Source organism: Ovis aries, chromosome 23, assembly GCF_016772045.2.
Source record: "Ovis aries strain OAR_USU_Benz2616 breed Rambouillet chromosome 23, ARS-UI_Ramb_v3.0, whole genome shotgun sequence".
NCBI lineage: Eukaryota > Metazoa > Chordata > Mammalia > Artiodactyla > Bovidae > Ovis > Ovis aries.
The window spans coordinates 48757205-48783694 of record NC_056076.1 but is presented as its reverse complement, the minus strand read 5'-3'; the positions used below and the strand labels follow the sequence as shown (position 1 = coordinate 48783694).

Below are 26490 nucleotides of genomic sequence, written 5' to 3'. Positions count from 1 at the left end.
CAACCTCCATGACCCCAGGGCACCCGCAGGGCGTGGGAGTAGAGAAGGCGGAGCCATGAGCCCTGCCTCGGTGGGGAGACTGACCACGCCTCTGGACCACATGAGGACACAGGCCTGGAGCCAGGCACGATGCCGGCTTCAGACTTTCTGTCTCCTGCTGTACCCCTTGAGGCAGGCCAGAAAAAAAATGTGCCTGGGGGAGGAGGGATGGGGCAGAAGCAGAGGAGGGTTGCTTTGTGAACCTGTCCAGCCCCAGGCATCACAGGTAGCCCTGCCTCTGGTTCCCTGCAGGCCGTAAGGCTGAAGGAAGGGGCAACACTGGCTTTCCTCAAGGCTCAGAAGATAAAGAATCCACCTGCAAGGTAGGAGACCCGGGTTCAGTCCCTCAGTCAGGAAGAATCCCTGGAGAAGGGATTGGCTACCCACTCCAGTATTCTTCCCTGGAGAATTCCATGGACAGAGGAGCCTGGCAGGCTACAGTCCATGGAGTCGCGAAAAGAGTTGGACACAGCTGAGCGACTAACAAAAAATACGATGTCACCAGTACTTAAGTGCATGGGTGTGTGTGGTTAAGTGCGTGGGCAGCATCTCTACACGGCTCTTGGAGGCAGCTGATCCATAGTGAGGGGCTGAGTGGGTCACTCCAGGTGGGCAGCTGGGACCTGACCTCTCCCACGAGGTACTGGACTGGTCCAGAAAGCCAGCGTCTCTCGGCCTCGCGTGCCAGGCCCCATACTATCTGCCTCAGTGAAACCCTGACCCCTGGGGGCCCCCAGCAGCCTGGCCCGGGGCCCCGGATGGTGTGGCGCTCCCTGCCTCCGGTCCCAGACCGACTGGGGTCCAAAGCTGGCAGGGAGCTCCCTAATCTGAAGGTAGAAGCTTTAGTTCTGGATTAAAACAGCCTTGGCCTGAGAGGGTGACCAGTGAGTGCCAGCAAATGAATGGGCCCCCGTGGTGACCGTGACCTGGGGTCATGGCCTGGCTGGGCAGCTTTACCCCAGGGCTCGCTGACACTTGCAGAGCCCCCTGCTGCTGCCTGGGCAGCCTTGGCCAGGCTGACAGTGCACAACTGCCACCCCACCGCGCTCTCCTGCACAATCATGCCCACTGCCCCCCACTTGGCTGCTCCCACCCTCAAGCCTTTGCTTTGGCTCCTTCCTCCTACTTTCCTCGGTCCACCCAAATCCGGCCTTTCCTTTCATGCCACCTCCTCCAGGAAGTCTTCCCCAGACACCAGCACTTAAAGGGCTTGCCCCCTCCTCTGATTTTCCTAAATTGTTCTCTGGTTGAGCTGGCTTTGCCCTTCCATCAGGCCTCTAAATATCTGATGGAGGCCAGAGGCTCCTGCTTTACTGGGGATTTAACAGTGTTAGGCACTCACACCCAGCAGGGCTTCAACACCAATCTCAGGACCTCCATGCAAGCTTTCGTTGTGGACAGATCCTGAGCTATCTGCACTACTACAGTCTGAACCCTAAACTGTAGCATGACCTGGGGGGCCCTGGGCTTGTGGAAGAAAGCCTGTGTGGGGCCTCTCCTAGGAACCTTGAATGAATGGGATTCATCAAGGGCAAAAGGAAAAACATGATTTTGTGAAATTCAGAAATTCCTGTTGGAGGAGGAGCCTTAAGAGGACACGGACAAAATGGGATGTGTATCAGTGGATTTAAACAGTGATTACGTCTGTGGGATAAACAGGTGTTAGGGAGCAGGTATGATTACCCTCACTTAATGGAAGAGTAAGTGGAGGGCAGCTAGGACTGACTGAGAGGTGTGCCCAAAGTCACCAGCTGACACACCAGAACCAGGGTCAGGAGGTAGGTGTTGGACTCTGGGCTTTGTCAACGATTCCTTATGCAACACGGCAGGACGTCATCAAGGGCAAGTTTCTGGAGCCTGCAGGCTGAATTCCAGGTGACTCTGCTTCTAAGTCCACATCAGAGATACTGTTCCAATCAGACTATTTTCAACACCCAGAGTAATGCAGTGACTGTTGTCTGATGGGGTCAATGGGGAGTGTGGAGCTCCGATGTGCATGCAGCTGCCCAGGAATGCACTGACTCCAATTATAGAGAGATATTCCTAAGCTTTAGCTGGAGCCCAGCCACCCCCGAATACCACCCAAGCCCGCCATCCTTTGGTATTGCCCCTGCTCGGCAGCCGAGCTGGATGGCAGTGCGTGGCAGCAGCGTGGTGGTCCTCTGGGCTCCCTCTGCTTAGTGGTCCTCTGGGACATTATTTGATCCAAGCTGCACTGTCAAGAGTGGGATGATTTGGGAGCAAGGGGCTTCCTGAAGGGGATGAGCTGAACAGCCATCCCTGGCAGGCAGGGGGCCACAGGGCACTGCTGCTGGCTGGACATACCTGTCTCCATGTTTCCAAGTGACCTGAAGCTTCTTTCCCTCTGTGAACTGGGATCTCAAAGGCCACCCAAGGGTCAAGTGAAGCTGGTTCCCTGCAGGTCACAGCCTACTCCCTCTAAAGGGGCCCACCTTCTTCCCAGCACTTCCGGCCGGAACTAGGGTTGAGGAGGGGCCAGGAGGGGCTGGCACTGCTGTTCCTTGAAGACTCAGCATGCTGGGTGGGAGGCAACAAGGGATGGAGATTCTGGGTGTGCACAAAGCCCCAATTCTGAACTTCGGGCTCCCAGGGCAGACTCCCTATGCTGATGGTTCTCAGGCTGCAGCAAGAGCTCCGAGCTGGAAGGTGACTTCAAGGGGCCATACAGCCCAGCCCCTGCTTCCTGGCTGAGGGTCACACAACCTCTCTGGGACAGACAGGCCACCCGACAGGGACAGGTCTGGAGCAAGAAGAAACTAGGGGACTTCCCTGGTGACTCAGTGGTGGAGAATTCATCTGCCAGTGCAGGAGACATGGGTTAGATCCCCGATCCCTGATCTGGGACAATCCCAGATGCAGCGAAGCCACTCAGCCCGTGGGCCACAACTATTGAGCTGTGCTCTAGAGCCCGGGAGCCGCAACTGCTGAAGCCCATGAACCCCAGAGCCTGCGCTCCGCAACAAGAGAAGCCAGAGCGACGAGAAGCCCATAAGTGGAGGCAGCCCCCGCTCTCTGCAGCTGGAGAAAAGCTGAGCAGCAACAAAGACGGGTTGGATCAGTCACAGGAGGCCAATTGGCTAAGGAGTAACTGAAGAATGGGTGAGCCCCCACCTGCGTTCTTGCATCACACTCTGCACCCCGGGATGCCTGGTGACCTCTGTCCACTTAAACGGATCCCTTCTTTTATCTTCTAGTGGAGATGGAACCCAGCCACCCTGAAAGCAATGAGTTCAAGACAAGTGTGCCACCCTTGCTGGCTGCTTAAAAAGTTTCCATCCCCCAACCCTCTCTGCCCCACCCCACACTCACTAACTTCCAATAAATCACTCTGCCTCGTGCCAGGCGTCCAGAGCACCGCCAGGGCACATGGGTATGGGCAGAGAAAGTGAGGGAGAGGTATCCACAGCAGTGTGGATGGGGCATCCAGACAAGGGTCAGGGGCACAAGAGGTGAGTCCTGTTCATCCTCCCCGCAGGTGGCCAGGAGTCCATGTGTTTGGTGCCCGCTTTGAAGCCCAGGCTGTGCGTCTTTGGCTGGGAAGCTTCAGTTCAGAGATGCCCACTGATTTACCTGGGTGGCTCCTGGAGACTCTTGTGCCATGCCTGGCAGAAGGAAGAGGGGTACATCTCCCACGTCAGCCTACTGTCCCCCTGCTAGATTCCAGCTCCTGAGTGATGGGGGCAGTGGCCAAATGCTACCGTTCTGCCTACCTAGGGCTGGGAGCAGGTCCCTGGAGGAGAGGGAATGAGGCCTGCCACCGCAGTTTGAATCTTTGAGGGGCAGGTCCAAACCACTGTGTGCTTTCCTTATGAAAGCGACAACCACGGTCACTTAAAACCCCTGGTCCTCTATCTACCGGATTTCCAACCATGACACCGTATAACCCAGCATCCAGATCTCCCTAAAGCAGGGCTTTTGTTAACCTCCCTGGGCTTCTAGTCTCTCACCTATGATATGAATGGGTTGGATGGATAATCTATAGCTCCTTCAAGTCTATACTGTTCTATGATTTTTAATCTTAGGAAGTCATGGCTCAACAGTGGCTCCCGAGTTCCACTTCATAAAGTCCAAAGCTTTCTGTTCCATCTTACAGACTTCCTCTGACTCTCCACTTAACACCCTGACCCTGGATTCCAAGTAAAGCAGTATCCTCACTGTCCTTTACTTGGGTCTTGGTTCATACAGTCTCTCCATGAAAAACAGCCTCTGGAACACAGTTAGCAAGTTCCTAAAAAGGTCTATGTAGAATTTTCACAGAATCCAGTAATTCCACGTCTAGATACACATACCCAACATAACTGAAAGCAAGGGCATAAACAGATACATGTATGTGGCATGTTCATGGTGACATAATTCACAACAGCCTGAAGGTGAAACAACCCAAGGAGCCATCCGTGATGGATGAACGAACAGATAAATAAAATGCGGTCCACCCATACCATGCAATAGTATCCAGCCACGAAAAGGAAGGAAAATCTGACGTGAGCTACCACATGAACGGATCTTGAAGCCATGATGCTAAGCGAGATGAGCCAGACTCAAAAGGACCACTGTGCGGTTTCCACTTACATGCGTAAAGCACAGAGCTGAGAACTCACAGAGACAGAAGGGAGAGGGGGTGGAGGGGGCTGGGAGGTGACTGTAAGGAGGGATGGGACTTCTGACTGGGACGAAGAGAGGTTTCTGGGTGGTTGCTGGGAGTGCAGTGCAGAGCTGTGGTTGCACTGGACACACGCACTTAAAAATGGTTAAGCTGGCCGATTTCGTGTTGCATGTATCTTATTACAAGACAAAGCCAAACCAAAACACCAAGCCCAGCAAGACCTGCTCCCCTCGCCTTCACCTCCCCTGTGAGTCTAGCTCTCCTGACGAGCCTTCCTCACTTCACTTGGGCTCGTGTCTTGGGCCGACCTCCACGCTCCGCCAGCAAGTACAGGGAACATTGGTCTCCCTGGGGGCACTGAGGACCTTGGGTCTGGAGAAGGACCTTGGGCAATCGCTCAGGATGACTTGCTTCTCTTTGAAAGAATGATCCTCTGTCCGCTCCCTGCCCAGGGCCCACCGCTCTCCCTTCTGTGGGGGCTGGGAGCCTTCTCCCCAGGGAGCCGGGGCCGGGGCGGTTAGCGGTTACATAACCTGCAGGGAGATTTGTTTCCATCGGCCCAGGCGGTGCCAGCTTTCCAGCGGCGGCCGCGGCAGGTAGAGGCGCCCTGTCTGGGCCGGGCAGGGCAGCGATGCGGCGATCTGGATGGCTTAGCATAGCTCAGATTCCCGGCGGCGGCTGGGGGCCGGCTGCTCACTGAGCTGCGGGGAAGGAACTGCTGTCTCCTTGCTGGCCTGGCTCTGGGGTGGAGTTGGGGAGGAGGAGCTGGGGGTGAGCTGCCAGCCGGCCAGGGGTGACCCTCTGGGGCCCGGGACACCCGAGCTGCCTTCTCCGATAACCCACTTATCTGCAGGGCCTGCCTCAGCGTGGCAGCTTCAGACAGGGGGAGTGTCCGGCCAAGTCCCATCAGGGGATTTAGCAGGGAAAACGAAGCCCAGGTCGGGGGTGAGGGCGTGCAGGGAAGAGAACACGGCCTGGCAAGGGACACGGGTGATGGGGAAATAATTCCTGACCCCAGGAACGTTCCTCGGCCCAGAGACAGGAGAGCGGGAGCAGGACCTCTGGTGTCCCAGCACCTGCCCACCAGGGCACCTTTGTCCTCATGGGCAGAGGCTCCTGAAAGCAGCCCTTTGATGCTGGCTGAAACCTGCCATGGGTGGACTTGGTGGGACCTTGCCTCTGAGATGAGAAAACCTCAACTGGCAGGCTGCTGTCCTTTCCTCTGCTTATTTTCAGATTTAAAAAAAAAAATCAAAATGCTTTTTTTTTTCCTGTTTGTATCATAGGCTGCCTCTGTCCCGAAGGGCATAATGAAGTTCTAGAAGGGAGCCTTAGATTTAGCCCTTTCAGAAGCCACTGTGCCCATACTGAGTCCGAAAAACTGGCTTTGAGACACCCCAGCTGGATCCTTGAATAAAACTCAGACTTTGGGACAGTGCCCCAGTGACACAAACTAGGGGGAGACGAGAAGGGAGGGTGCATTCACAGAGATGACACAAGTGTGGGCCCTGCTGAGCGGCGGTACATAGGAGGTGCTCCAGAAGTGTTTGTTGAGAGGAAGACGTGAGGATGGGAAGCAAGAAGGTAGAAGTTTACTCGTTGCAAAGCAAGTGTGGGCAACAAGGCTGGCCAGAGGCATGGCCAGTCCCTGTTCTGGTTCTGGTCCGGTGGGTGAACAGCCTGGGTACCAGGCAGGTGCTGTTGTCCCCAGTGGGGGAGCTGTGCCCGCCACAGACTCTTATGCAGGTCAAGCTCCAAAGACAGGACATGTGAGGCCAGCCTGCCGGTGCCCACTGTCGGGCAAGGTGTGTGCTACCTCTGCCTGGCCAGTGCAGGGTGCCATCGGAACAACAGTCTTTTTAGAAAAAAGAGGTGTTTTGTGGGCGAGAAGGGAATGGCTAGCCACTCCAGTATTCTTGCCAGGAGAATTCCACGGACAGATGAGCCTGGCTGGGGTCGCAAAGAGTCGGACACGACTGAGTGATTAACACAATAACAAAGTCACCTTCCATGATTGACCCGCGGGGAGAGCGCTCGCGTTGCCTGCTAGCACTTCACTTTCTCCCTCCTGATTTTTTGCAATCGGAGGAGGGGCACTCGGGTGGGTACAGCTCAGGGCTTTGCTCAGGCTCTGGAATGCAGAGAACAATGTGCTTCTCTCCCTGGGTATGCCTGGCTTGGGCCAACAGTAAAATTAGTTTACATGCCTGGAGTGCACATCGGCTCAGCGGTGGGTGTGCAGGGGCAGGGGTGGAGCTCCGGGCCTAGGAAGAGGGTGCAAGGGGAGAGCCTGCCACAGGAAGAACGGCTGTGTGCTTCAACCGGATAAAGCAGACGGGGGCACGAAGGTGTTTCCTTGGATACCCTCAGCCCTCCACTGGCCTGGAAAACCCAGAGACTCGGACAGCATTGGAAATCCGGTGGGATATCTTCTAGGAGCACAGATTTTGAAATCCCCACTGATAGCTTCAAGAGATGGATTTCTGATTTTCCCAACTTTCTGACCCTTATATCCTATTTAGGGGGGTGGTCTGGGAGCCCAGGGTCTTCCCTGGTGGCTCAGACAATAAAGAATCTGCCTGTAATGCAGGAGACCCAGGTTTGATCCCTGGCCTAGAGAAGGGAATGGCTACTCACTCCAATATTCTTGCTCGGAGAATCCCCATGGACAGAGGAGCCTGGCAAACTACAGTCCATGGGGTCGCAAAGAGTCAGACACAACTGAGTGAGTAACATTTTCATAGGAGCCAAGAGCTTGGGGTGCTGGACTGACCGCCCCCATTCAGCCCCATGACTTGGTAGCCTCACTGAGTCACTGTCCTGTTCCACACACATGGGGGATGGATCCTGCCTTGGAAGCCACCCTGGGGAGAGAATCTCCAGGTTCACACAGAGGAAAGTGCTCAGAAGAGCTGAGAAGCCTGTCTCGCACTAGGAGCTCTGGTACCTAAGACTGATGGCCCTGTGCCTCCCTTCCCCAGGCACTTGCTGAGCATCCACTGTGTACCAGTCATGGTGCCAGGAGCCGGGGACCAAGCATCACACAGCCAGGATTCCTGCCCTCGAGGAACTTACAACTCAGCTGGGAACTTACAACTCAGCTTACAACTCTGGTTAGAACCCTAAGAATCAATGTTGGTCCTTCTCCCTCCCTCCAAAAAAGACTGGGATTGAGAACTCCACATTTTGGGAAAAGAGGAACAACTTTTGATTTTTTCTGATACCTCGAGATAACCAGGAGAGAAGGAGGTTCCTTATTATGGAATGGCCCAGTGCCTTTGCCCAAGCCAGCAAGCATGGGACTAAGACCACGAGGCAGAGATGGGAGAAATGGGGTATAAGTGGGATGAATGAATCACCTAAGTCTTGAAGATGCAGCTTGTATTTTGATTTACTGATGGGGCAGCCAGACCAGCAAGTCTTGAGTGCCCCAGTTAAAATTACTCCCAGAGACCCTTCAGAGGCCCCACTGAACCCCTGTCACCACCTGATTGAGTTTCTATGTGTCAAAAGCCCCAAACGTGATGCTTAATGGTGACCCAGCCAGAAGCTCTGCAGAACTTATTCATTTTCTAGCTCCAGGTCAGCTTTTTAAGAGGCTGTCTTCTAGAAGTTGCTGGCAGAGAGCAATTTATTTTGAAACCTGGTCACACTCCAGATTCTGATTTTGCCTTGTCTTTTCACAACAGCCCTGCTGTGTTTACGACTTGGTGAGATGAGGTTTTTCTTTTTTTCTTTCCTTCAAAAAAAGGTATCGCCTCCTTCTGTTAGATGTGTTGTTGACAACGGTTGCTAGGGAGAGCAGGGTTCAGTTACAGACACACTGATGCCGGCTCTAATAATACTTTGCTCTGCATAGCTCAGATGCAGACACCTCTTGGCTAAACAGGGCACACACATTTCAACAGAGGAGGGCTTGAACTGATACTGCCCAAGCATATCTCAGCAAAGGAGCACTCTCTGAGCCCGAGCGGAAGGTCCAGGGTGGTGACGGGGCAGTGCTGGGCGGCGGGGGCTCAGGCCTCCAATTCCTGTCATTCCAAAGGTCCCATAAAAAGAGGCTCGCTCATTCTTCACCTCGCAGTGACACCAGAGCCCCCCGCCCCCTCTTGGTACCATGATGATTCCTTGGTAAAGATCGGGGCGGAGTCCTGGTGACTTCCGTAGCCCAGGGGTTATGGGCCGCCCACATTCTCCTAGGAGTCAGAATCCCTCAGTGCACATCTTCTCATGGGTGTGGGACCTTGCGATCAAGCAGCGTGGGAGCCAGGTGGAAAGGGGTGGGGCAAGGGACATGAATCGTCTCCTTAGCTTTACTGATGGCCGAGCCTGGCAACCCCAGGGGGGTTGAAGAGGGAGGCCCTTTTCCTAAAACACGTGATAGGTGCTTCCACAAGAGAAAGGAAAAGGACCCGGGGGATGGAGCTGAGAGCAGAGGGAAACAGGCCTGAGGGAGGGGAGAGGCCGCCCCCACCTAGCTGACCCGTGAGGGTGGAGGTTTCCCAGGAGGACCCTCAGAACAGCGAAGCAGCGCAGGAGAGAGGTCTCCTACGACGGTCCAAGCCAGCCTCCTTGCTGCACAGAGGGGCACCCGAGGCTGGGCGAGGGGAAGGGATGCGCTCACTTGCCAATGTCTCCTGCTTTTTGGAGCTCTCTCACTAGCTCAGGCTCTGACTCCTTCTCATCACTCAGCAAAGAGCCCAGTACCTGGGACCCATTTCTTGGCTGATTCATGGGGTGATGGGCAAGGCCAACCGGTTCATAAGTGACAATAGTGGCAGAGACAGCGCATCTCTGGAGTCATCTTCCTAACAGGGCACTCCATCACTGCAGACTCAGCTGGGAGGTTCTTCAAGAAAGGGTGCCCAGGCCCATCACTGTGGAGTCTAACTCAGTCAGTCTGGGGGAGAACCCCCACGTTGGTATGTTTTAAAACGTCTCCCCCTGAGATGCCAAAGAAGAGCTAGGCTGAGAGACAGGGCCCTGAAGAAAACCTGGTGCCTGGAACTCCGTATTCCCAGACTGGGTCCCCACTTCTGACATCACACCATTAAAAGGCGTGCATCAGTCGGCCTGCCTGTGAACTTGACCCATCACTACAAACCGTCAGTCATCCAACGTCTTAGTACTCAAAGTGTGGTCCCTGGGCCAGCAGCAGCACCGCCATCACCTGGGGGCTTGTTAGAAATGTAGCATCTCAGGTTCTACCCAGATTTCCTGAATCAGAACCTCTATTTATAGACTCTCAAGTGGTTCAAATACAAATACAAGTTTGAGAAGCACTGACATGCATGCCTGGTACCTAACAGACATTTGAGAAATGCCTGTTTAATAAGCAGGATTTTATTTACCAGAATACTACTTAGAAAACAATCACACCTAAGGCAAAAAGACTCAGTTTAGATGTGAAAACTGAAGATGATTTCTGAGCCATGGGACTGGCACTGTCAGAGCTCCTCATGAGGGTGGTGCTTTTGGGTTCCCTGAGATGACAAAGCTGAATTTGGCTGTGAGGGGTGAAAGGTCCTTTGACCCTTCCCTGGGTTCGCTCTCACTTCGCTCTCCTTGGGGGCTGCGTCCCAGCTTGGCAGGTAGCCCACACTCCACGCCAACGTCCCCGACATCAGAGCCTGCCCGTCTCCTCTGGGGCTGCCAGCTCCCGCTGCCAAAGCCCAGACAGTGAAAGCGCTCGGCCAAGGAGGGCAAAACATCCAAAGACAGCTGCTGGGAGCTGTGTTCACAGGGCGCCTTGCAGCCTGTCCACTTTGTAGCCAGCATCATGCAGCCAGCATCACTAAGCCAGATCTCAGAACCTGTACACGGAGGGAGCGGTGAAACCTCGCCACGTGAAGGGCATCTCGGGGCGGTTGAACTGAACTGCGGGCTGCTTGGGGATCCAGAGACAGTGGACCCTGAGTGCGTGCAGCTGAGTATGAACCTCAGAGGAGAAAGGCTGGGGGCGGGGGGGGGGGGGGGGGGGGGGGGGGGGAAGGTGCTGGGGCCCAGGGAAGGGATACAAATCAGGTTTGCCAGAGAATGAAAGCAGGTGAAAAGAGACACTCCTGTGGGTCACGAGGAAACTGGGGTTTGATGAGTTATGCCTCCTGCTCTCTTTTCTTGAGCCTTGTGGGTCTGGGGTGGTGAATGGCATGAGTGATGCTGCCTGGAAAGCCTACTCCAACCCAGCAGTTCCTCAGCAGCAGAGGAGCAGGGCCCGATAGGCCGGGTCTCGTAACAGGGGGTGTGCCAGGAGTCTAGCACACGCAGCCCACCTTCCGTGGGGGCCAAGGGGCCTTGAACCACAACCCAGGAGGCCTGAGGGTCCAGCCCCAGCCCTCTGGTTACACACTTCAAGGAGCTCCCTCTTACACTTAAGCCGAGGCTGCAAGGGATGAAGGGGGCAGTGGGGGCCAAGGGGACACTGTGAACCTGCTGGCCTAAGACAGTCCACTTCTCTGGGAACGGAGAGGTTGGGGGTAGGGGGCCAAAGGGCTCTGACTGAGGCTGAGCACGTCCCAGTGCGGATGCTCTGCCGGACACTGTGAGTAAGGCCGCTCTAACTGCGGGTCATTGGAAGAGAAGCCTGACCCGGGCAGGATCTCAGGTGACCCCTGCAGCCAGCTGTCCTTCCCAGCTGGACGCCTCTCATCCCGCGCCCTGTATGTGTGTCCACCGCGGGCGCCGGCTGGTTACACAGAGCTGGCAACCACCGTCAGAAGTCTTGCCCTATCCTGGCCCTTCTCTTCACAAAAGCCAAGGCCAAAGGTCGATCTGTCCCTGACCATCCCCCCCACTCCACCCCCTCCAGGCCTGGCCGTACGTGGCAGACAGGCTGCTCCCTGCCATCACCCTCCACACTCTCCCAGGACATTCCGGCCCACGAGGAACATGCCCGACGTGCAAATCCCTCAGGTAATGCGGGAATTCGTCACCGGGGAGCGTGGGCGATCCAGGAATGGGAACCTGATCGGGGCTGCGAGCTGGACAGAAGCAGCCCGGGCTGGCCAGCGCAGCTCGGGTTGCAGTGAGCAGTCGCCCTGGGAAGACGGGAGGGCGGCAGGATGGAGCCCACGGGCAGCCTTCGGAGGGGGCTCCTCCCTTCCTGTTCCTGGGGAAGGGACGGCCGAGACTGCGAAATCAGGTGGCTAAGACCAGGGTGACCACATGTCCTGGTCGACACCGGGAGGGGTCTAGGCCTGATGATGAATACAGCCCCTGACTCTCAGAAACGTCACGGTTCGGATGATCTATTACATGGTCACCATCCTTAAGAAAGACCTGCAGGTATTTCTTCCGGCTCTGTGATCCTACTTCTGGAACTTTCAAGCTCCTGTTTTACCCTACCTGGGCTGAAACTCAATGCATATCTCAACCCGTCTAAGGTACAGAGGAGGAGCAGAGATGACTTTTTTCCCCAGCCAAGAGTCTCCAAGGACAGTCCCAGGCCTGGCACGGCCGCCATCCTATGCCACCTGCTGCCTCTTCATGATGCCACCAGAGCTGGGACCGGTTCCCTTGTGACCACGGTGAAGAGAAACAGCCTTCAGCTCCCCACCTGGGAGATCACACAACCCTGCACTCAGTTTAAGAGCCCATGCCCATCACACACCCCAGTAAAACCATCGCTGGACATCGGCACCCACAGAGGAAGGAAGGGGAGGGGAAGGATTAAGCTCTCCGGGTAGAGGGGCTTGGAGTGGGGAGGCACCAAGAAACGAGACGGCCTTTGACCTCTCTCTGCCCCAGAAGAGGTTTCAAGAACCCAGGCGTGTCAGCAGACAGACCGCAGCTTCGCAACTCAAAGCCCTTTTGCTATATGCCTTTTGCTGAGACCTATCTCAGCACCATCTACAAGCCGTGCATCACTGCAGGGCCTGGGGGTGGTCCTGGCGGGGAGGAGAAGGAAAAGAAAAGTCCATGGCACATTGTGTGTCTGCTGGGAGGGGACACGGAGAGGTCAAAGCACAGAATGGGTCTAAGACAAGAGGAAGCCCTCTTATCATGGAAACAGAGGGGAAGGCTGGTTACACACGAAGCACCTATAAAATTATATTGGTCCATCGTAACCATGGAGCCCTCACACAAACAGACGCAAATCTGGCCACTCATCCCTTGCCCTCTGAGTGCCTTTTTATTTTCTATAATTAATCGGGCAAGGGTGGAACTCGGGAGCAGTCCGACCGTGGTCAGAATCTGCAGCCCTCTCTCCAGAGCCGGCCCTCGGCGGGCGGGGCAGGAGGCGCAGCTGTCGGCGCCCGTTACCTGTAGCATGTTGAGCAGCAGGCTGCGGAACTTGGTCCCCTCCACCATGAAGAGCGCCATCTTGTCGCAGAGCTTGGCGGCCGTGAAGGCGAAGCTGCGGTCAGACACGGCCTTCTGGTAGATGGTGCGCACGATCTCCCCCAGCATCTCCTCCGAGTTGGTGGAGTTCTGGGCCTCCTCCATGAAGGTGGTGAGCTTGGCGTCCACGTCGCTGCTGTTGTTCCGCATGCTGTTCAGAATCTCAATCAACTTGTCCATCTTGTTCTGCTGAGGGCTGGTGGTCTCCACAGCCACTTCGTCCTGGTAGGGGCGGAGGGGGGAGGCGTAGGGGACAAATCGAGCGGTGCCTGAGTGGGGCCCGGGTTTCCGCTGAGGGTTTCCAGGTTTCCATGCAGGGAGGGCTGTCATCCTCAGAAAGGACCCGTGCCACTTCTAGAACTGGCGGTCTGATCCCCTTGGGACCCGACCTCCACCAAGGACCCTTGGGCCCCAGGCTCCCTGTTCCCCTTCTGCTCAGCCCCTGTGATGCCCTGAGTGGATCCTGTTTTTGTGAGCTCTAGCTCTTAACCAGGTTTCTCATATACATTGGCTTGGTTTGTTGGGTCTACCTGTCCATCAGATGTCTCAACGTAGAGATGATTTAATCGGCCTTATTAAAGAATAAGTAAACTAACAGATAAGAAATTGGGCCAAGAGAAAACAAGGGTAGGAAGAGTAGGTCAGGAAGGAGGTGGCATCCCAAATGCCTGCTGTGTCGGTTAAAGGTACCCACAGAGCGGCTACACCTAGTCCTCCAGACTCTCGGCTCTGGACTCGTGATGGACTTCAGCCCGAGGACTGTCATGCTCTCTGGGTACAGGGAGCCCTGTGACACGGCCTTGGCATTGTGTGCTGGCTTTTTACAAGTACTGCACACTAAGGAATCCTCCGAAGTGCTGCGGAAACAACTGGCACTTCCTGGAGGGAAATTTCAGATGAAAAACCCTACACCCACTAGAGGTTTCACTATAACTGGGACCAGACCTGCGCTGCACGAGGAAGAAAATGGATCCGACAGTCTCAGAAGTATGTACTCAAACACAGGAGACTGGTGGCCACAAGCGATGGACTTAACTGCTGGGATGTGAAACCAGGGTTGAAGGGCAGGGTCAGGGACACAGAGGGGCACCCATGTTTGCCATTCTGTCATCAACAGAAGAGTCCTGGGCGGGAGGCTCAGCCCGGGGCTCTTGAACCTAGTCTCTATCTCTAGTTGGATGGCTCTGGGAAGTGGCTTCACTCCCTGGGCTTCAGTTTCCTCCCAGATACATGAGATTAGATTAGATGGTCTATATAGCTTTCTTTGAGTCCTGCCATTGCCCCAGCCCACGTCCTCGTGATCCAGGAGTTCAGGAGGCTGGACCTGAGGGCAGTCTTTGCAGCTGAAATACGGGCATCACGGATCTACCTTATCTGTTCTCTCTCTCTCTTCCTGCCCCATCCCAACCACGGGCAGGAATAGTGGTCGGTATGTAGAACAATCACCCACAAGGGTCTTCTGACAGGTTATGACATTCGACCTTCAGTCTGTCTACAAGGCAGTATTACACCACTGTGTGACACCCATTTTACAGATGGGCACACTGGGGGCACAGAGAGGCGAGGTGGCTTGCCCAAGGCCACCCAGTCAATCAAAGGCAGAGTGAGGACCCAGCTAGTTTGCTTAGCTCTAAAGCCTGTGTTGTTTCGCTCTGTGGCACCACGGCTGCATTTAGCAGAACCGAAGAGAACTTAGCAATTCTCTCTCTGGCTGGATTGGAGCAATCTGTCCAGGAAAGTCTTCAGGCAGAGACCACACACGGTGTACACTTGAGAACCTCTCCAGGCTCCTACCTTTGGGACGTAAGGAAATGAAGGATGCTTTTCTCCAGGACCTCACAGTGCCTGCCCTGTGGGGAGTATGGGTGGGCACTCAGGGCTGTAAGGGATGCCAGGAGCAGCATGTCAGCTTCAGGAATTGAGCGGGGAAGAGGTCTGACCTGCCTTGTACTGATTGGGTGTGGACCTGGCCCTCGGAGGTGAAAGTTGGAGGAGAAAAGGCAGGAGAGAAGGGCTGGGGAGAAGCCCGGAACTTTGAGGTCCGCAGAAGCCCCACAAGGAGGACTCCACGTAGTCTCCCCATGCCTGGGAAAGCTGGGGGCAAGCTGGCCTTTCCTGGGAATACTTCTTCTCCAAGGTGACCTTACACCCATGGCTGGGGACGGGGAGCCAGGGTGAGCAGAGTGGACCCAATGCTGCCAGGGACAGAGCCCCAGCTCTCCTCTGGAGGCTTGGGGCATCTCTTCCTGAATGTGTGAACCAAGCTCTGCAGGCCAGGGCAGGAGGAGGGTGAGGAATGAGAGCTCATTCCAAATTTAAGGAGGCCCTCCTTCTCAGGGCCATGCCCATGCAGGATGGGCACCTAAGCGATACTGAGAGTGAGTGCCTCCTTAAATCTCCCCCCTCCCCTCCCCCTGCTGCTGGTTGTTGGGGATGGGGAGTGGCAAGGCTGAAGCCAGCCTGCTGCACTCTGTCCAGCTCACCTTTGCTCTCCCCTGGCAGGAAGCACAGCCTGGCTGGTACTCACCTTGGGGAGAAGCATTCTTATCTCATAGGCTCTGTGTTTCCCCCAGATGCTCTTTAGCACTAACAGGCCGGCATCCGCCCCCAGATAATGCTGGGTGGGGGGATACCAGGCCTTCTCTGCCACCCTCCTGGCCACCTGGAGGCACATGCCTCTTCCCCCACCCTCCCTTCTCAGGCTGGGGACTGGTACTAGGTGTCCAGCTGAGCCTCCTGGAGGGTGGAATGTGCTGGAGGGAGTTCACATGCAGAGCTGGCCATAGGTCTGCCTTCTGCAGACCAGGGCTCTCTCGGGCAGCAGACAGCAGGTGCTGGTCTCTGCCTCCACAAGGCTCCCCAGGCCCACACCCCCAAGCCCTTCCACCCAGGTGCCTACCTCGTGCTGTCCTCCCTGGTGCAAGAGAACAAGGAAAATTCAATTACCGGTACCTTTTCTTTCAGCCTTCGCCGCAGCCTGTCTTTGGAAGACTGGAGCAGGGTAATTTTGGGGCGCTCCCCGCCACGCTCGGGAATAATACTGTCTTTAAGCTTTGTCTCGGCCTCTGGACACCCTGGCTGCAGCAGGGTGAGCCTCTCGGAAGCCGCTAGGGCCAGGGCATCAGGGCTGCGGGGGGACTCGAGGCCGCCGTGCCCAGCGTCCCCCAGGGCATCCTCGAGTCTGGGGCCCTCCGTGGGCACGGTCTCTTTGGCGTTGCGGTGGGCGCCTGCCTTCCCCTTGTCGCTGGAAGGATGCTCCATGTTGCTGTGGTGCCAGCGCCGGTTCTGGCTGTAGCCGTGGTGGCTGGACCTCCCTGAGGGGTGGGGCGCCGAGCCCCCCTGGTAGGATTTCTGGTGGTCCCTGTTGTGTTTGGCACTGCCCGGCGGGTGGTCACCGTGCTGTTGGGGCTTGTTCCCTCCTGGGGGTCTCTGCTGCCGCCTGCCAAAGGGGAAAGACAAGAGAGGGTCACTGGGGGCGCTGGCCAGAGTCCCTATGTCCAAATACCTACAGAGGAATTCATTTCTTCATTCCTTCAGTACTCTCACTGAAGGCCTCCTAGGCACCAGGCTCTGCAATGGGGCCTGGGGTTACAGGAGAGAATATGACAGATAGGTCCCTATGATCACTCAGGATTTAAGTCAACTCTTGACTTAAAATAAGTGTTTTATTCCCTTATTAGAATATGCATTAATACATGTGTAGGAAACAAAATTAAAGTGATACAATTAGAGTAGACAGCGAACCCTCCTGACTGTCCCCAGATACCCCACTATATTTCTTGCCGCAACCATTCCCATTTTGTGAACACATTCTATGCGTACTGCAGTAAAGATGTCCACACAGAACTGCACTGGACAGTGAAAGTCGCTCAGTTGTGTCCGACTCTTACAGTCCAACTATACAGTCCATGGAATTCTCCAGGCCAGAATACTGGAGTGAGTAGCCTTTCCCTTCTCCAGGGGACCTTCCCAACCCAGGGATCGAACCCAGGTCTGCCGCCTTGCAGGTGGATTCTTTACCAGCTGAGCCACAAGGGAAGCTTCAGCTAACAAGCATTCTATTAATGATGTTTTAACCATCATGGCCCGTGAACAGTTATACCATTTGTTAAACAACCTTTCTTTAGGTACACTGACATTTTCACCCCCAAGCCATGAACAAAATATGCTATAAGAAGACTTCCCTGGTGGTCTAGTGGTTAACAATCTGCCTGCCAATGCAGGGAACACGGGTTCAATCCCTGTTCCAGGAAGAAGCCACATGTCACGGAGCAACTTAGTCTGTGCACCACAGTCGTGAGCCTGTGAGCTGAAACTACGGAAGCCTGAATGCCCTTGTGAGCTCTGCAACAAGGGAAGCCACCGGTGTGAGAACCCTGTGCGACTAGAGAGCAGCCACCCCACTAACCGCCGCAACTAGAGGAAGTCTGTGCAGGAACAAAGACCCAAACGAAGCCAAACATAAATAAATAAACAATTTTTTAAAATGCTATAAGAAATTATTACAGGCTGAACTGTGTTCCCTCCAAATTCGTATGTTGAAGCCTCAACCCCTGGGACCTCAGAATGTGACTGCATTTGGAGTGAGGGCCTTTAAAGTTGTGACTAAGTTAAAATGGAGCTGTTAGGGTGGGCCTCAATCTATTGCTATCACGTTATGGCAGCCTGAGCCTTGGGCTTCAGACGTGATATTTAACACAGTAGTTTTTGGCAAACAGGCTCACTGATTTACTTGACACTTTCAAAGCAGAGAGTCTCATCCTTGAGTAAGTGAAAGCCACTCAGTCATTGTAACCCCATGGACTATACAGTCCATGGAATTCTCTAGGCCAGAATACTGGAATGGATTAGCCTTTCCCTTCTCCAGGGGATCTTCCCAACCCAGGGATCGAACCTTGTGTGGAGTCGGGGCAGGAACCTGAGGATTCCTCTCCAGTGCTGACATGGATCTTGGGGTACTTCTGGAGTCTCTACAGGGGAGTCAGTCCTTGTCTCGAGTGGGGGCATGCATGTCCGCTTTCCTCCCGAGCTGTAGCAGCAGTGTCACGCTTCGCGTCACGTTGATCTAGGGATCTGTGGCTTTCACTCGAGGCTTTCCCACAAGGCTTTCCCACAGGGCTGTCCCACGTGCCACCGTGGTGTGAGTCGATCCTCGGCGTGAAAGTCGAGGCAGTGCAGGGAAAACAGGTTCCTCTGGAATGGACTGAGACACTTTATATATTTTTCTTTTGGTGTATCAAGAGGGTTTGGAGTTGCTCTTTGAAGCATTTTTATGCTGCTCTGTCACACAATTCTAACATTTCTGTTATTTCGGTATTGACATGTATTGTCTTTTCATGGCTGCAGACACTGTCCCAGTGATTCTGGAGCCCAGGAAAATAAAGTCTGTCACTGTTTCCATTTTTTCCCCTTCTGTTTGCCCTGCAGTGATAAGACTGGATGACATGATCTTAGTTTTTTTGAATGCTGACTTTCAAGCCAGCTTTTTCATTGTCCTCTTTCACCCTCAGCAAGAGGCTCTTCAGTTCCTCTTTACTTTCTGCCATTAGAGTAATATATGCATATCTGAGGCTGTTGATATTTCTCCTGGCAATCTTTAATTCCAGCTTGTAATTCATCCAGCCTTGCATTTCACACGATGTATTCTGCATAAAAGTTAAATAAGTAGGGGAACACTATACAGATTTGTAGTACTCCTTTTCCAATTTTGAATCAACCAGTTATTCCATGTCCAGTCCTAACTGTTGCTTCTTGATCCACATACAGCTTTCTCAGGAGACAGGTAAGGTGGTATAGTATTCTCATCTCTTCAAGAATTTCCCACAGTTTGTTGTGATCCACACAGTCAAAGGCTTTAGTGTAGTCAATGAAGCAGATATTTTTCTGAAATTCTCTTGCTTTCTCCATGATCCAGTGAACGCTGGCAATTTGGTCTCTGGTTCCTCTGCCTTTTCTAAACTCAGTTTGTACATCTAGAAGCTCTTGGTTCATGAATTGCTAAAGCCTAGGTTGAAGGATTTTGAGCATAAGTTTGCTAGCATGTGAAATGAGTGCAACTGAACAGTATTTGAACATTCTTTGGCACTGCCTTTCTTTGGGACTGGAATGAAAACTGACCTTTTCTATTCCTGCGGCCACTGCTGGGTTTTCCGAATTTGCTGACATATTGAAGGCACCACTTAAACGGCGTCATCTTTTATGATTTTAAATAGCTACTTTACACTGATTGACCTTTTTTCCTTCCACTCTCTTTGTTCTTTGAGTGTGAGTAATTTTTAAGCCCAGAGAAGAACCTTGGAAATTCCCTGGCAGATAATGCTTGATTCTCACAACTTCTGTCATCCTTATTTAGAATTTTTGTGCTGCCTGCAGCTATGGCCCCAAAGAATGCCCCCCAAAGGACGGTTGACCAAGGCCTTCTCAGGATCTGTCTTGAAACTGGCTTCCCACTTGCTGTATCAGGAATTCCCCTCTCTCTGCCCAGCATCCTCCCAGTCCTCCTCCCCACCTCTCAAAAAAATCCCACCTCTTTCCACCCAGAGGAGAAAGGAGGTAATTTCTACATGGTAGTCAAGATCCTAGAAAGAAATCAGCCTAGGTCTTGCAGAGCTTCTGCTACTGTTTTCTGGAAATTGTGTGGGGCCTGGAACTCCATGTTCTGGTTCAAAAAACCTTGGAAGGACTTCCCTGGTGGTCCAGTGGTTAAGAATCTGCCTTGCAATGCAGGGGACTCAGGTCTGATCACTGGTTGGGGAACTAAGATCCCACATGCCACAGGGCAACTAAGCCACAACTACTGACCCTGCCTGCCGCAACTACAGAGGCTGTGTGCTCCAGTGAAGATCCTTCGTGCTGCAACTAAGACCCAATGCAGCCAAATAAAAAAAAATTTCTACAGAGGCTGTGTGCTCCAGTGAAGATCCTTCGTGCTGCAACTAAGACCCAATGCAGCCAAATAAAAAAAAATTAAAAAGATCTTGGAGCCAGCCAGTCCTGTCAACAAAGCAATGACCAGGAAGAATGTCCCAGGTTGCTGAGCACCAGTGGGTGTTCTCAGACTCACTCTGCCTGAGTGGCAGCTCCTTTGTACACGTGGAGTGATGTCTGCAGGAGGGAAGGAGAGGCTTGGGGGTCCACCTTTGAGAGTCTGCTCCTAAATGCGGAGACAAGACTTATGAATGCAAAAGGAGGTGGGCTGCTATGGGGCTGGATGGCAAAAGAGGTTGGCTGGGTGGCCCCTAGGAGGGCAGGGAAGGTGTCCCTGGAGGAGGGGCACAGGGCACGGAGCCCCTTTTCCTGCTTAGTTTTCAGGGTTAGTGACTGTTGGGACTGGTCTCTATGTGCTGGTCAGTCAAGAAACCTTTCTTCCCATTTTACAGATAAAGCAACTGAGGCTCACTGAAGAGAAGCCCCACAGCAGAGGGCCTCGCAGAGGCTCTCAGGAGTGTGTCCAGCCAAGTCGGCAGGTCACAGTTCCCAAGCGTCCACCCTCCTGTCTCCCATGTGCCCTGAGATTCAGCCCCCTCAGTAGAGAAGGGCTGAGCTACCATGGAGACCCGCCCTGCCGATGACCCCACGAGGCCCATGTCGTTGGCCTGGGAACAGACTGCGAGGGCCTTAGCCCAAGGACCAGATTGGGGCTGGGCCTCGGGCTCCAACAATGGAGGCCCAGCTCCCCGGCTCTGGCCATTCACAAATATTTGTCAGCGGTCGCTGGCTGAGCCAGCCAAAACCAACTCCTCTCTTCTGTTTGCTGGCCCTGGGTTTCGTCGATACCTTCTTTCAGGGGCCAGCTGGCGGCTCCCCATGAAACCTGTGGGTTTAGGTTTGGCTGATCCGGGATGAGCCGCTGTTGCTCCCAGCGGCGAGGAAGGAAGCCGCATTTGGTCTCTGATCCCCGGATATGTGGGTCCGGGTTTTGGAGACGTATCAGACTGCAGCCGTGCCAGCCAGAAAGGGCAGAAATCCTCCTCAGGACTTCTGCTCAGGATGTTCGAATCTCGCGGTGAGGGGTAGCTTTCCCTGGTTGCGGGGCGGGGAGGCGGGGGGGGGGGGCAGGGGGCGTGGCTTAGGAGATAAGATTAATATTCCATTTGCGCTCCTGGCAACACCTGCTGTTAGGAAAATAATGCTTTTTTTTTTTTTTTTTTTTTTGCGAATGGAAATTGTCAGTATGTTTTTTCCATCACTCATTTAGTTTATTCTTTCTTTTTTGGGTTCTGAAATCAGATGTCTTATTTCCCTCTCAGACTGCTCTCTTTTATTAAGAAGAAGAAAAAAAAGTTCTCGGAAGACCACAGCTGCATTTTGGGAGGTGGGTGTATGAAGAATAACTTCAGATTTTGTTTTTAAAAACGACTTTAACAGCAGTCCGAAGGCAGACAAACGTCTCTCTGTTCATTTTTTATTTCATAATCTTTCCCAACGAGATATTCGGAGGGCCACCGACTTATTATGGTTCTCACAATGTCGGACACTTCACCACATAATTTGTAGGTCTGCTTAAAAATTTCTGAAAGCAAAATTCCAAGGGCAAGCGGTTGGAAAACTATGCACGGGCTCGTATTTCTTGCCTTCAGAAAAAGTGATGACTGCTCATTACTAGCTCAGGCGCCTCCAGTCCTGCCCACCTACACACGCCCCACACGGGCCCCACCTCCTCTGCCCCAGCCCCCGAGCCGAGCAGGGGCTGCGCTGAAATGAGCTCGGCAGGCGGGGCGCGGAAACAAGGGCCGCCCGCCACACACGGCTGCCCCAGTCTGCAGAGAATGGGAAGCTTAGCAAGGAAAAGCATAGAGGAGACGCACTTCCCTCTTCAGGGAGCCAACGGAGGGAGACATGATATTGGTTTAAACCACAATGATCAGAGTAGCCTGCGTTCACTGAGATAACAAACACTCGGGGCTGAAAGAGGTGTTGGAAATCCAGAGTCTGCTCTGCAGGGCACTCCTCTGTCTGTCTGTCTGTCTGTCTGTGGGACTACAGCCAGCTCCGAGCCTGGCTCAGGGCGGGGGTGGGGGATGCAGGGCTTCACCCCACTGTGTCTCTGTCCCTAGCAGTACTGGCCTCCAGCTCACAGGTGGCTGTGAAGATATACAGAAGCGCCAGCACCACAGTCTTACGGATGAGAAAGCCAAGGCTCAGAGAGCTTGCTTCGCTCCCCTTCAGGCAGTCCAGCTAGTTAGTGGCAAAGCCTGTCCCGGACCTCGGATGTGTGTTTCTGCTGTCAGGTGCTGCCTGAGATACTGCACGGCCGGATCTCACATGACTATTCTGAGGCCTCAGGAGGTCTCAGGTCTGGAGAACCAGAGCATCACTAGCCACTTAGACCACGGAACCACCTGTAACTGCCATCACCCACAGGGTGCAGGGACCGCAGCACCCTGGCCGGCTCACTCCCGCACCGGGTCCCCTGACAACCCGCGAGCGGCATTGCGTGCTTCAGGAACACTCTTGCCGCCGTGGACGGTCAGCCAAGCTTCAGAGGCTCCCACTCCGGCAGACTGTGGGGCTCCCCTTTCGCTCAGAGTCGGGTAGGAAATGATTCAGGACTGAGGTCCCTGCTTAGCTGAGGCAAAAGTTCATGCAAGGAGCTCAGTCTTCCGTGGAACAGATGGAAAGCTTTAGAAACCAGATGGTCACCTGCCTAAAGGGATGCTTGGAATGGAAGTGAGAGGGTCTGACTCTGGACCCTGAGGCAGAGAAAAGATTTTCCTCACCAACTACAGAACTGAATGAACGAAGGAAGGAAGAGGGGAAAAGGCAGCTTCATTTATTGCTTCATTAATTAAACTTGTTCCGAGATTTGGCTCTGCCTGGAGGTTAAGCAGAGGTATCAATGGGCTTGCCCAAGGCCATGCAGTTCCTGGAACACATTGAGGGAAGCTGGGCTTGCGGGGTGGGGGACGGGGGCGGGGCGGTGTGTATGACAAAAGCTGTTTAGCTGGCTTTAAGGAGTCTCTAAACACCTTTCCTAACCTACCCAGGCTTCGAGGGCCAGATCTGCCAAGAAGACTTCCCCCAGCTCCCAGGATGCCTCCTCTATCTCTAAACTCCTAATGAGATCATAGTCTGGCTTCCCTAGTCTCTGCCACCTATGGCCTTGTGCATTCCTCTTGCACACCCTTAAAAGCATCTACTTTATTCAGACCCTTTTCTAAATCTCCCCCAGGGGTCTGTGGTGGGGCTGGGCACTCATTCATGCCTGAAGTGAGCCCCAGCGAGCCAGGTCCTGGGGAAACAGCAATGACTCCGATACAGGGCTGTGTCCTTACAGAGCTTAGGATCCATGCAGAGAGATAGACACCATTCCATTAATTACAGAAACAGGTATCTGGCTACAACCAGGCACAAGAGTCATGGAGGAAGGGAGGCAGAGAATAGCACAGAGGTCTGTTCTAGTCTGATCCTGGACACAGGACTGGCCCCACGATCTGTGGGACCCTGTGCAGAAACAAAAATGTGGGCCTCTTGTTCAAAAACTGTCCTGGAAGCTACAGCAGAGCATTAACCCAAGCACAGCCCTTGGGAGCGCGAGTCGCAGAGTGAGGCCACAGACTGCACACCCGAGAAGCCAGCCCTGCCAGGAGGGCTGCCCCGAGGAACGGGACTGGAGCCGAAATCACAAGATGCGGAACGACAGTAATGAAAACACGCTAACACGTATGGAGCGCTAACCACGGGGCCAGCACAGCTTTCATTTACCCCAGGAGGGCAGGACTGCTGTTCACTCTGCTTTACAGAGACATCAGTGAGGCATCGAAAGGTGAGCACTTGCCTAAGGCCACACAGCTTGCAAGAAGCAGCACTTGGTTTGAACCTAGGTAGTCTGGCCTGAGAATGAGTGCCCTCAACCACCACGCTCTCTTGCCTCAAGGTTTTGCTGCCTGTTCCAGGGTTCTGGGGTTTCCCAGGTGGCACAGTGGTAAAGAATCCGCCCGCCAATGCAGGAGATGCAGGAGACTTGGGTTTGACCCCAAGGTCGGGAAGATCCCCTGGAGGAGGGCATGGCAATCCACTCCAGTATTCTTGCCTGGAGAATCCCACAAACAGAGGAGTTCCGTGGGTTACAGTCCCTAGGGTCACAAAGAGTCAGACAAACTGAGCAACTGAGCATGCACGCACGCACCTGAGTCCTGAGGGCGTGGGGCAGCCTGCACACCACCGCTGAGCAAGGGACCCAAATCTGGAGAACCCCAGGCCATGGCCAAGGCCAGTGGGGGAGGGGTCGTGGGTTTGGCACACACCACACACGTGGTGCAGAAACAAAGGCTGAGCCGGAGGCCACTGGGGACAAAGGAGGCTGAGAGGCCTGAGAGAGGGGAAAGCCTGGGAGGGCTCTGGACTGGGCGTTCTGGGTCGAGGTTTGGAAATCCGGCCTTCCAGCCTTGGCTCCAGTGTGTCTGGGGAAAACCACAGAAGCCACATGTGGCCCTCGGGTTTCCATCTGCGCTGGGAACAGTCCTTTCCCCACCACAGTCTGCTAGTTCCTGCAGCTAGGGCCCGTGGGACAGGGCTGGGGGGAGCTGGAGTTTTCAGGTGGCCTGCTGGCTTCAGCCCTGCACTTGGGGTGGGGAAGAGCTGTGGGCTCCTTCCACCCACCTCTATCCTAGGGCAGCACAGACAGCCATGGGGAAACCACTTTCTCTGGGCTATTAGATGGGTCTCTGAGTCTCACTCCACAGTCAGGGCATTTCTGAGGGCCTCCTCTCAAACACCCCCTGGAAATCCAGGGCTCACAGCACCAATCAGCTGGGCAGCTTGGGCAAAGCACCCACCTCCCCATGTCTCAGCATTCCTGCCTGCAGAATGGGAACACCAGATCCTCACTCAAGGCATTTCCTTAGGTGGCTTCCCACCTTCTCTGCATTCTTGCCAAGATCATAAGGCTAACTGACATTACAATACAATCAAACCCGGGAGAGCCTTTGGGGAACAAAGGCACATTATAAATACGAGGTATTATTTTGGTTCCAGGGTGAATCAGGCATTCCAAGAATCTTTGGCCTCATACGGTCTGAGGCAGCGTGATGTCATGGGAAGAACACGCGGCTGCCCTAGTGGACTGTTTCAGGGAAAGGCCCTCGCCCTTCCGCCTCGCCCAGCCAAGGCCTGCAGTCTCGTATCTGGCCCGGGGACCCTCAGTGCAGCCTGCTGGCCGGACCAGGCATCACCGAGCTAGATGCCCATGCTGGGTGCACTCTGGGTCTGGTGGACAGCAGCCACAGATACACGTAAATCCCAGCTGGGATCCTCCATTTTTCAGCTAAGCTGAAACTGTGGCTAAACCAACCAAGTCATGCCAGTCAACATCAGGAAGCACGATGTGGCCATGCCATCTTTCTGGAGTCTGCCCACTCCCACCCACTTTTTCTAAAGAACCAAGGAAGCCTGGTTATGGGTATGAATTTGTCCCATCTGTGTGGCCTTCATTCATAGCCCCTCACTGCCTGGAATACAGAAAATGCCCAATACAAACCCCCAGGGTATTTACCAAGAGGCAACTCACTGTCGTAGTTCAAAGTCTGGACTCTGGAGACAGACACCCAGAGTTCAGATCCAGGCTCTGAGCTGTGAGCTGTGCAATGTTGGGCAAGTTCCTTAACCTCTCTGGGCCTTGGCTTTTTCACCTGTAAAATGCGGACAGAGGACCCATTTCATAGGGGTTCCTGTGAGTTTTAAAGGAGCTGATGTACATGTTATATTAATGTTGTTTCTAATAATGTTACAGTGTGGGCTTTCCAAGAAACATAGTATTGAATCCATCAGATGGCTGGAGGAAGTAATGAGCACTCAGTTGAGTACAGTTCAGTCGCTCAGTCGTGTCCAACTCTTCGCGACCCCATGAATCGCAGCACGCCAGGCCTCCCTGTCCATCACCATCTCCTGGAGTTCACTCAGACTCACGTCCATCGAGTCCGTGATGCCATCCAGCCATCTCATCCTCTGTCGTCCCCTTCTCCTCCTGCCCCCAATCCCTCCCAGCATCAGAGTCTTTTCCAATGAGTCAACTCTTCACATGAGGTGGCCAAAGTACTGGAGTTTCAGCTTTAGCATCATTCCTTCCAAAGAAATCCCAGGACTGATCTCCTTCAGAATGGACTGGTTGGATCTCCTTTGCAGTCCAAGGGACTCTCAAGAGTCTTCTCCAACACCACAGTTCAAAAGCATCAATTCTTCAGTGCTCAGCCTTCTTCACAGTCCAACTCTCACATCCATACATGACCAAAGGAAAAACCATAGCCTTGACTAGACGGACCTTAGTCGGCAAAGTAATGTCTCTGCTTTTGAATATACTATCTAGGTTGGTCATAACTTTTCTTCCAAGGAGTAAGTGTCTTTTAATTTCATGGCTGCAGTCACCATCTGCAGTGATTTTGGAGCCCCCCAAAATAAAGTCTGACACTGTTTCCACTGTTTCCCCATCTATTTCCCATGAAGTGATGGGACTAGATGCCATGATCTTCGTTTTCTGAATGTTGAGCTTT

General features: G+C 53.9%; 1 protein-coding gene and 1 long non-coding RNA gene across 8 annotated transcripts in view; one reads left to right on the top strand and one right to left on the bottom strand.

Moving 5' to 3' along the window:
- CTIF (cap binding complex dependent translation initiation factor) overlaps window positions 1-26490 on the bottom strand; it is a 326137-nt gene that overhangs the window by 89342 nt on the left and 210305 nt on the right. For 6 of the 7 annotated variants that reach the window (XM_060405512.1, XM_027960717.2, XM_042239452.1 and 3 more), the window contains 2 exons: window positions 15950-16442; window positions 12926-13225 (listed from right to left, as the gene is read on the bottom strand). In XM_060405512.1, coding sequence (XP_060261495.1) covers window positions 12926-13225; window positions 15950-16442 — 793 coding nt within the window. The remainder of the gene's footprint in view (window positions 1-12925; window positions 13226-15949; window positions 16443-26490) is intronic. The other variant, XM_015103729.3, reaches the window with a different exon arrangement.
- The window catches only part of LOC132658506 (uncharacterized), a 30989-nt gene continuing 4607 nt past the window's right edge, over window positions 109-26490 (top strand). Inside the window, exons 1-2 of the long non-coding RNA XR_009598242.1 lie at window positions 109-362; window positions 11472-11575. This is a non-coding gene — a long non-coding RNA (uncharacterized LOC132658506). The remainder of the gene's footprint in view (window positions 363-11471; window positions 11576-26490) is intronic.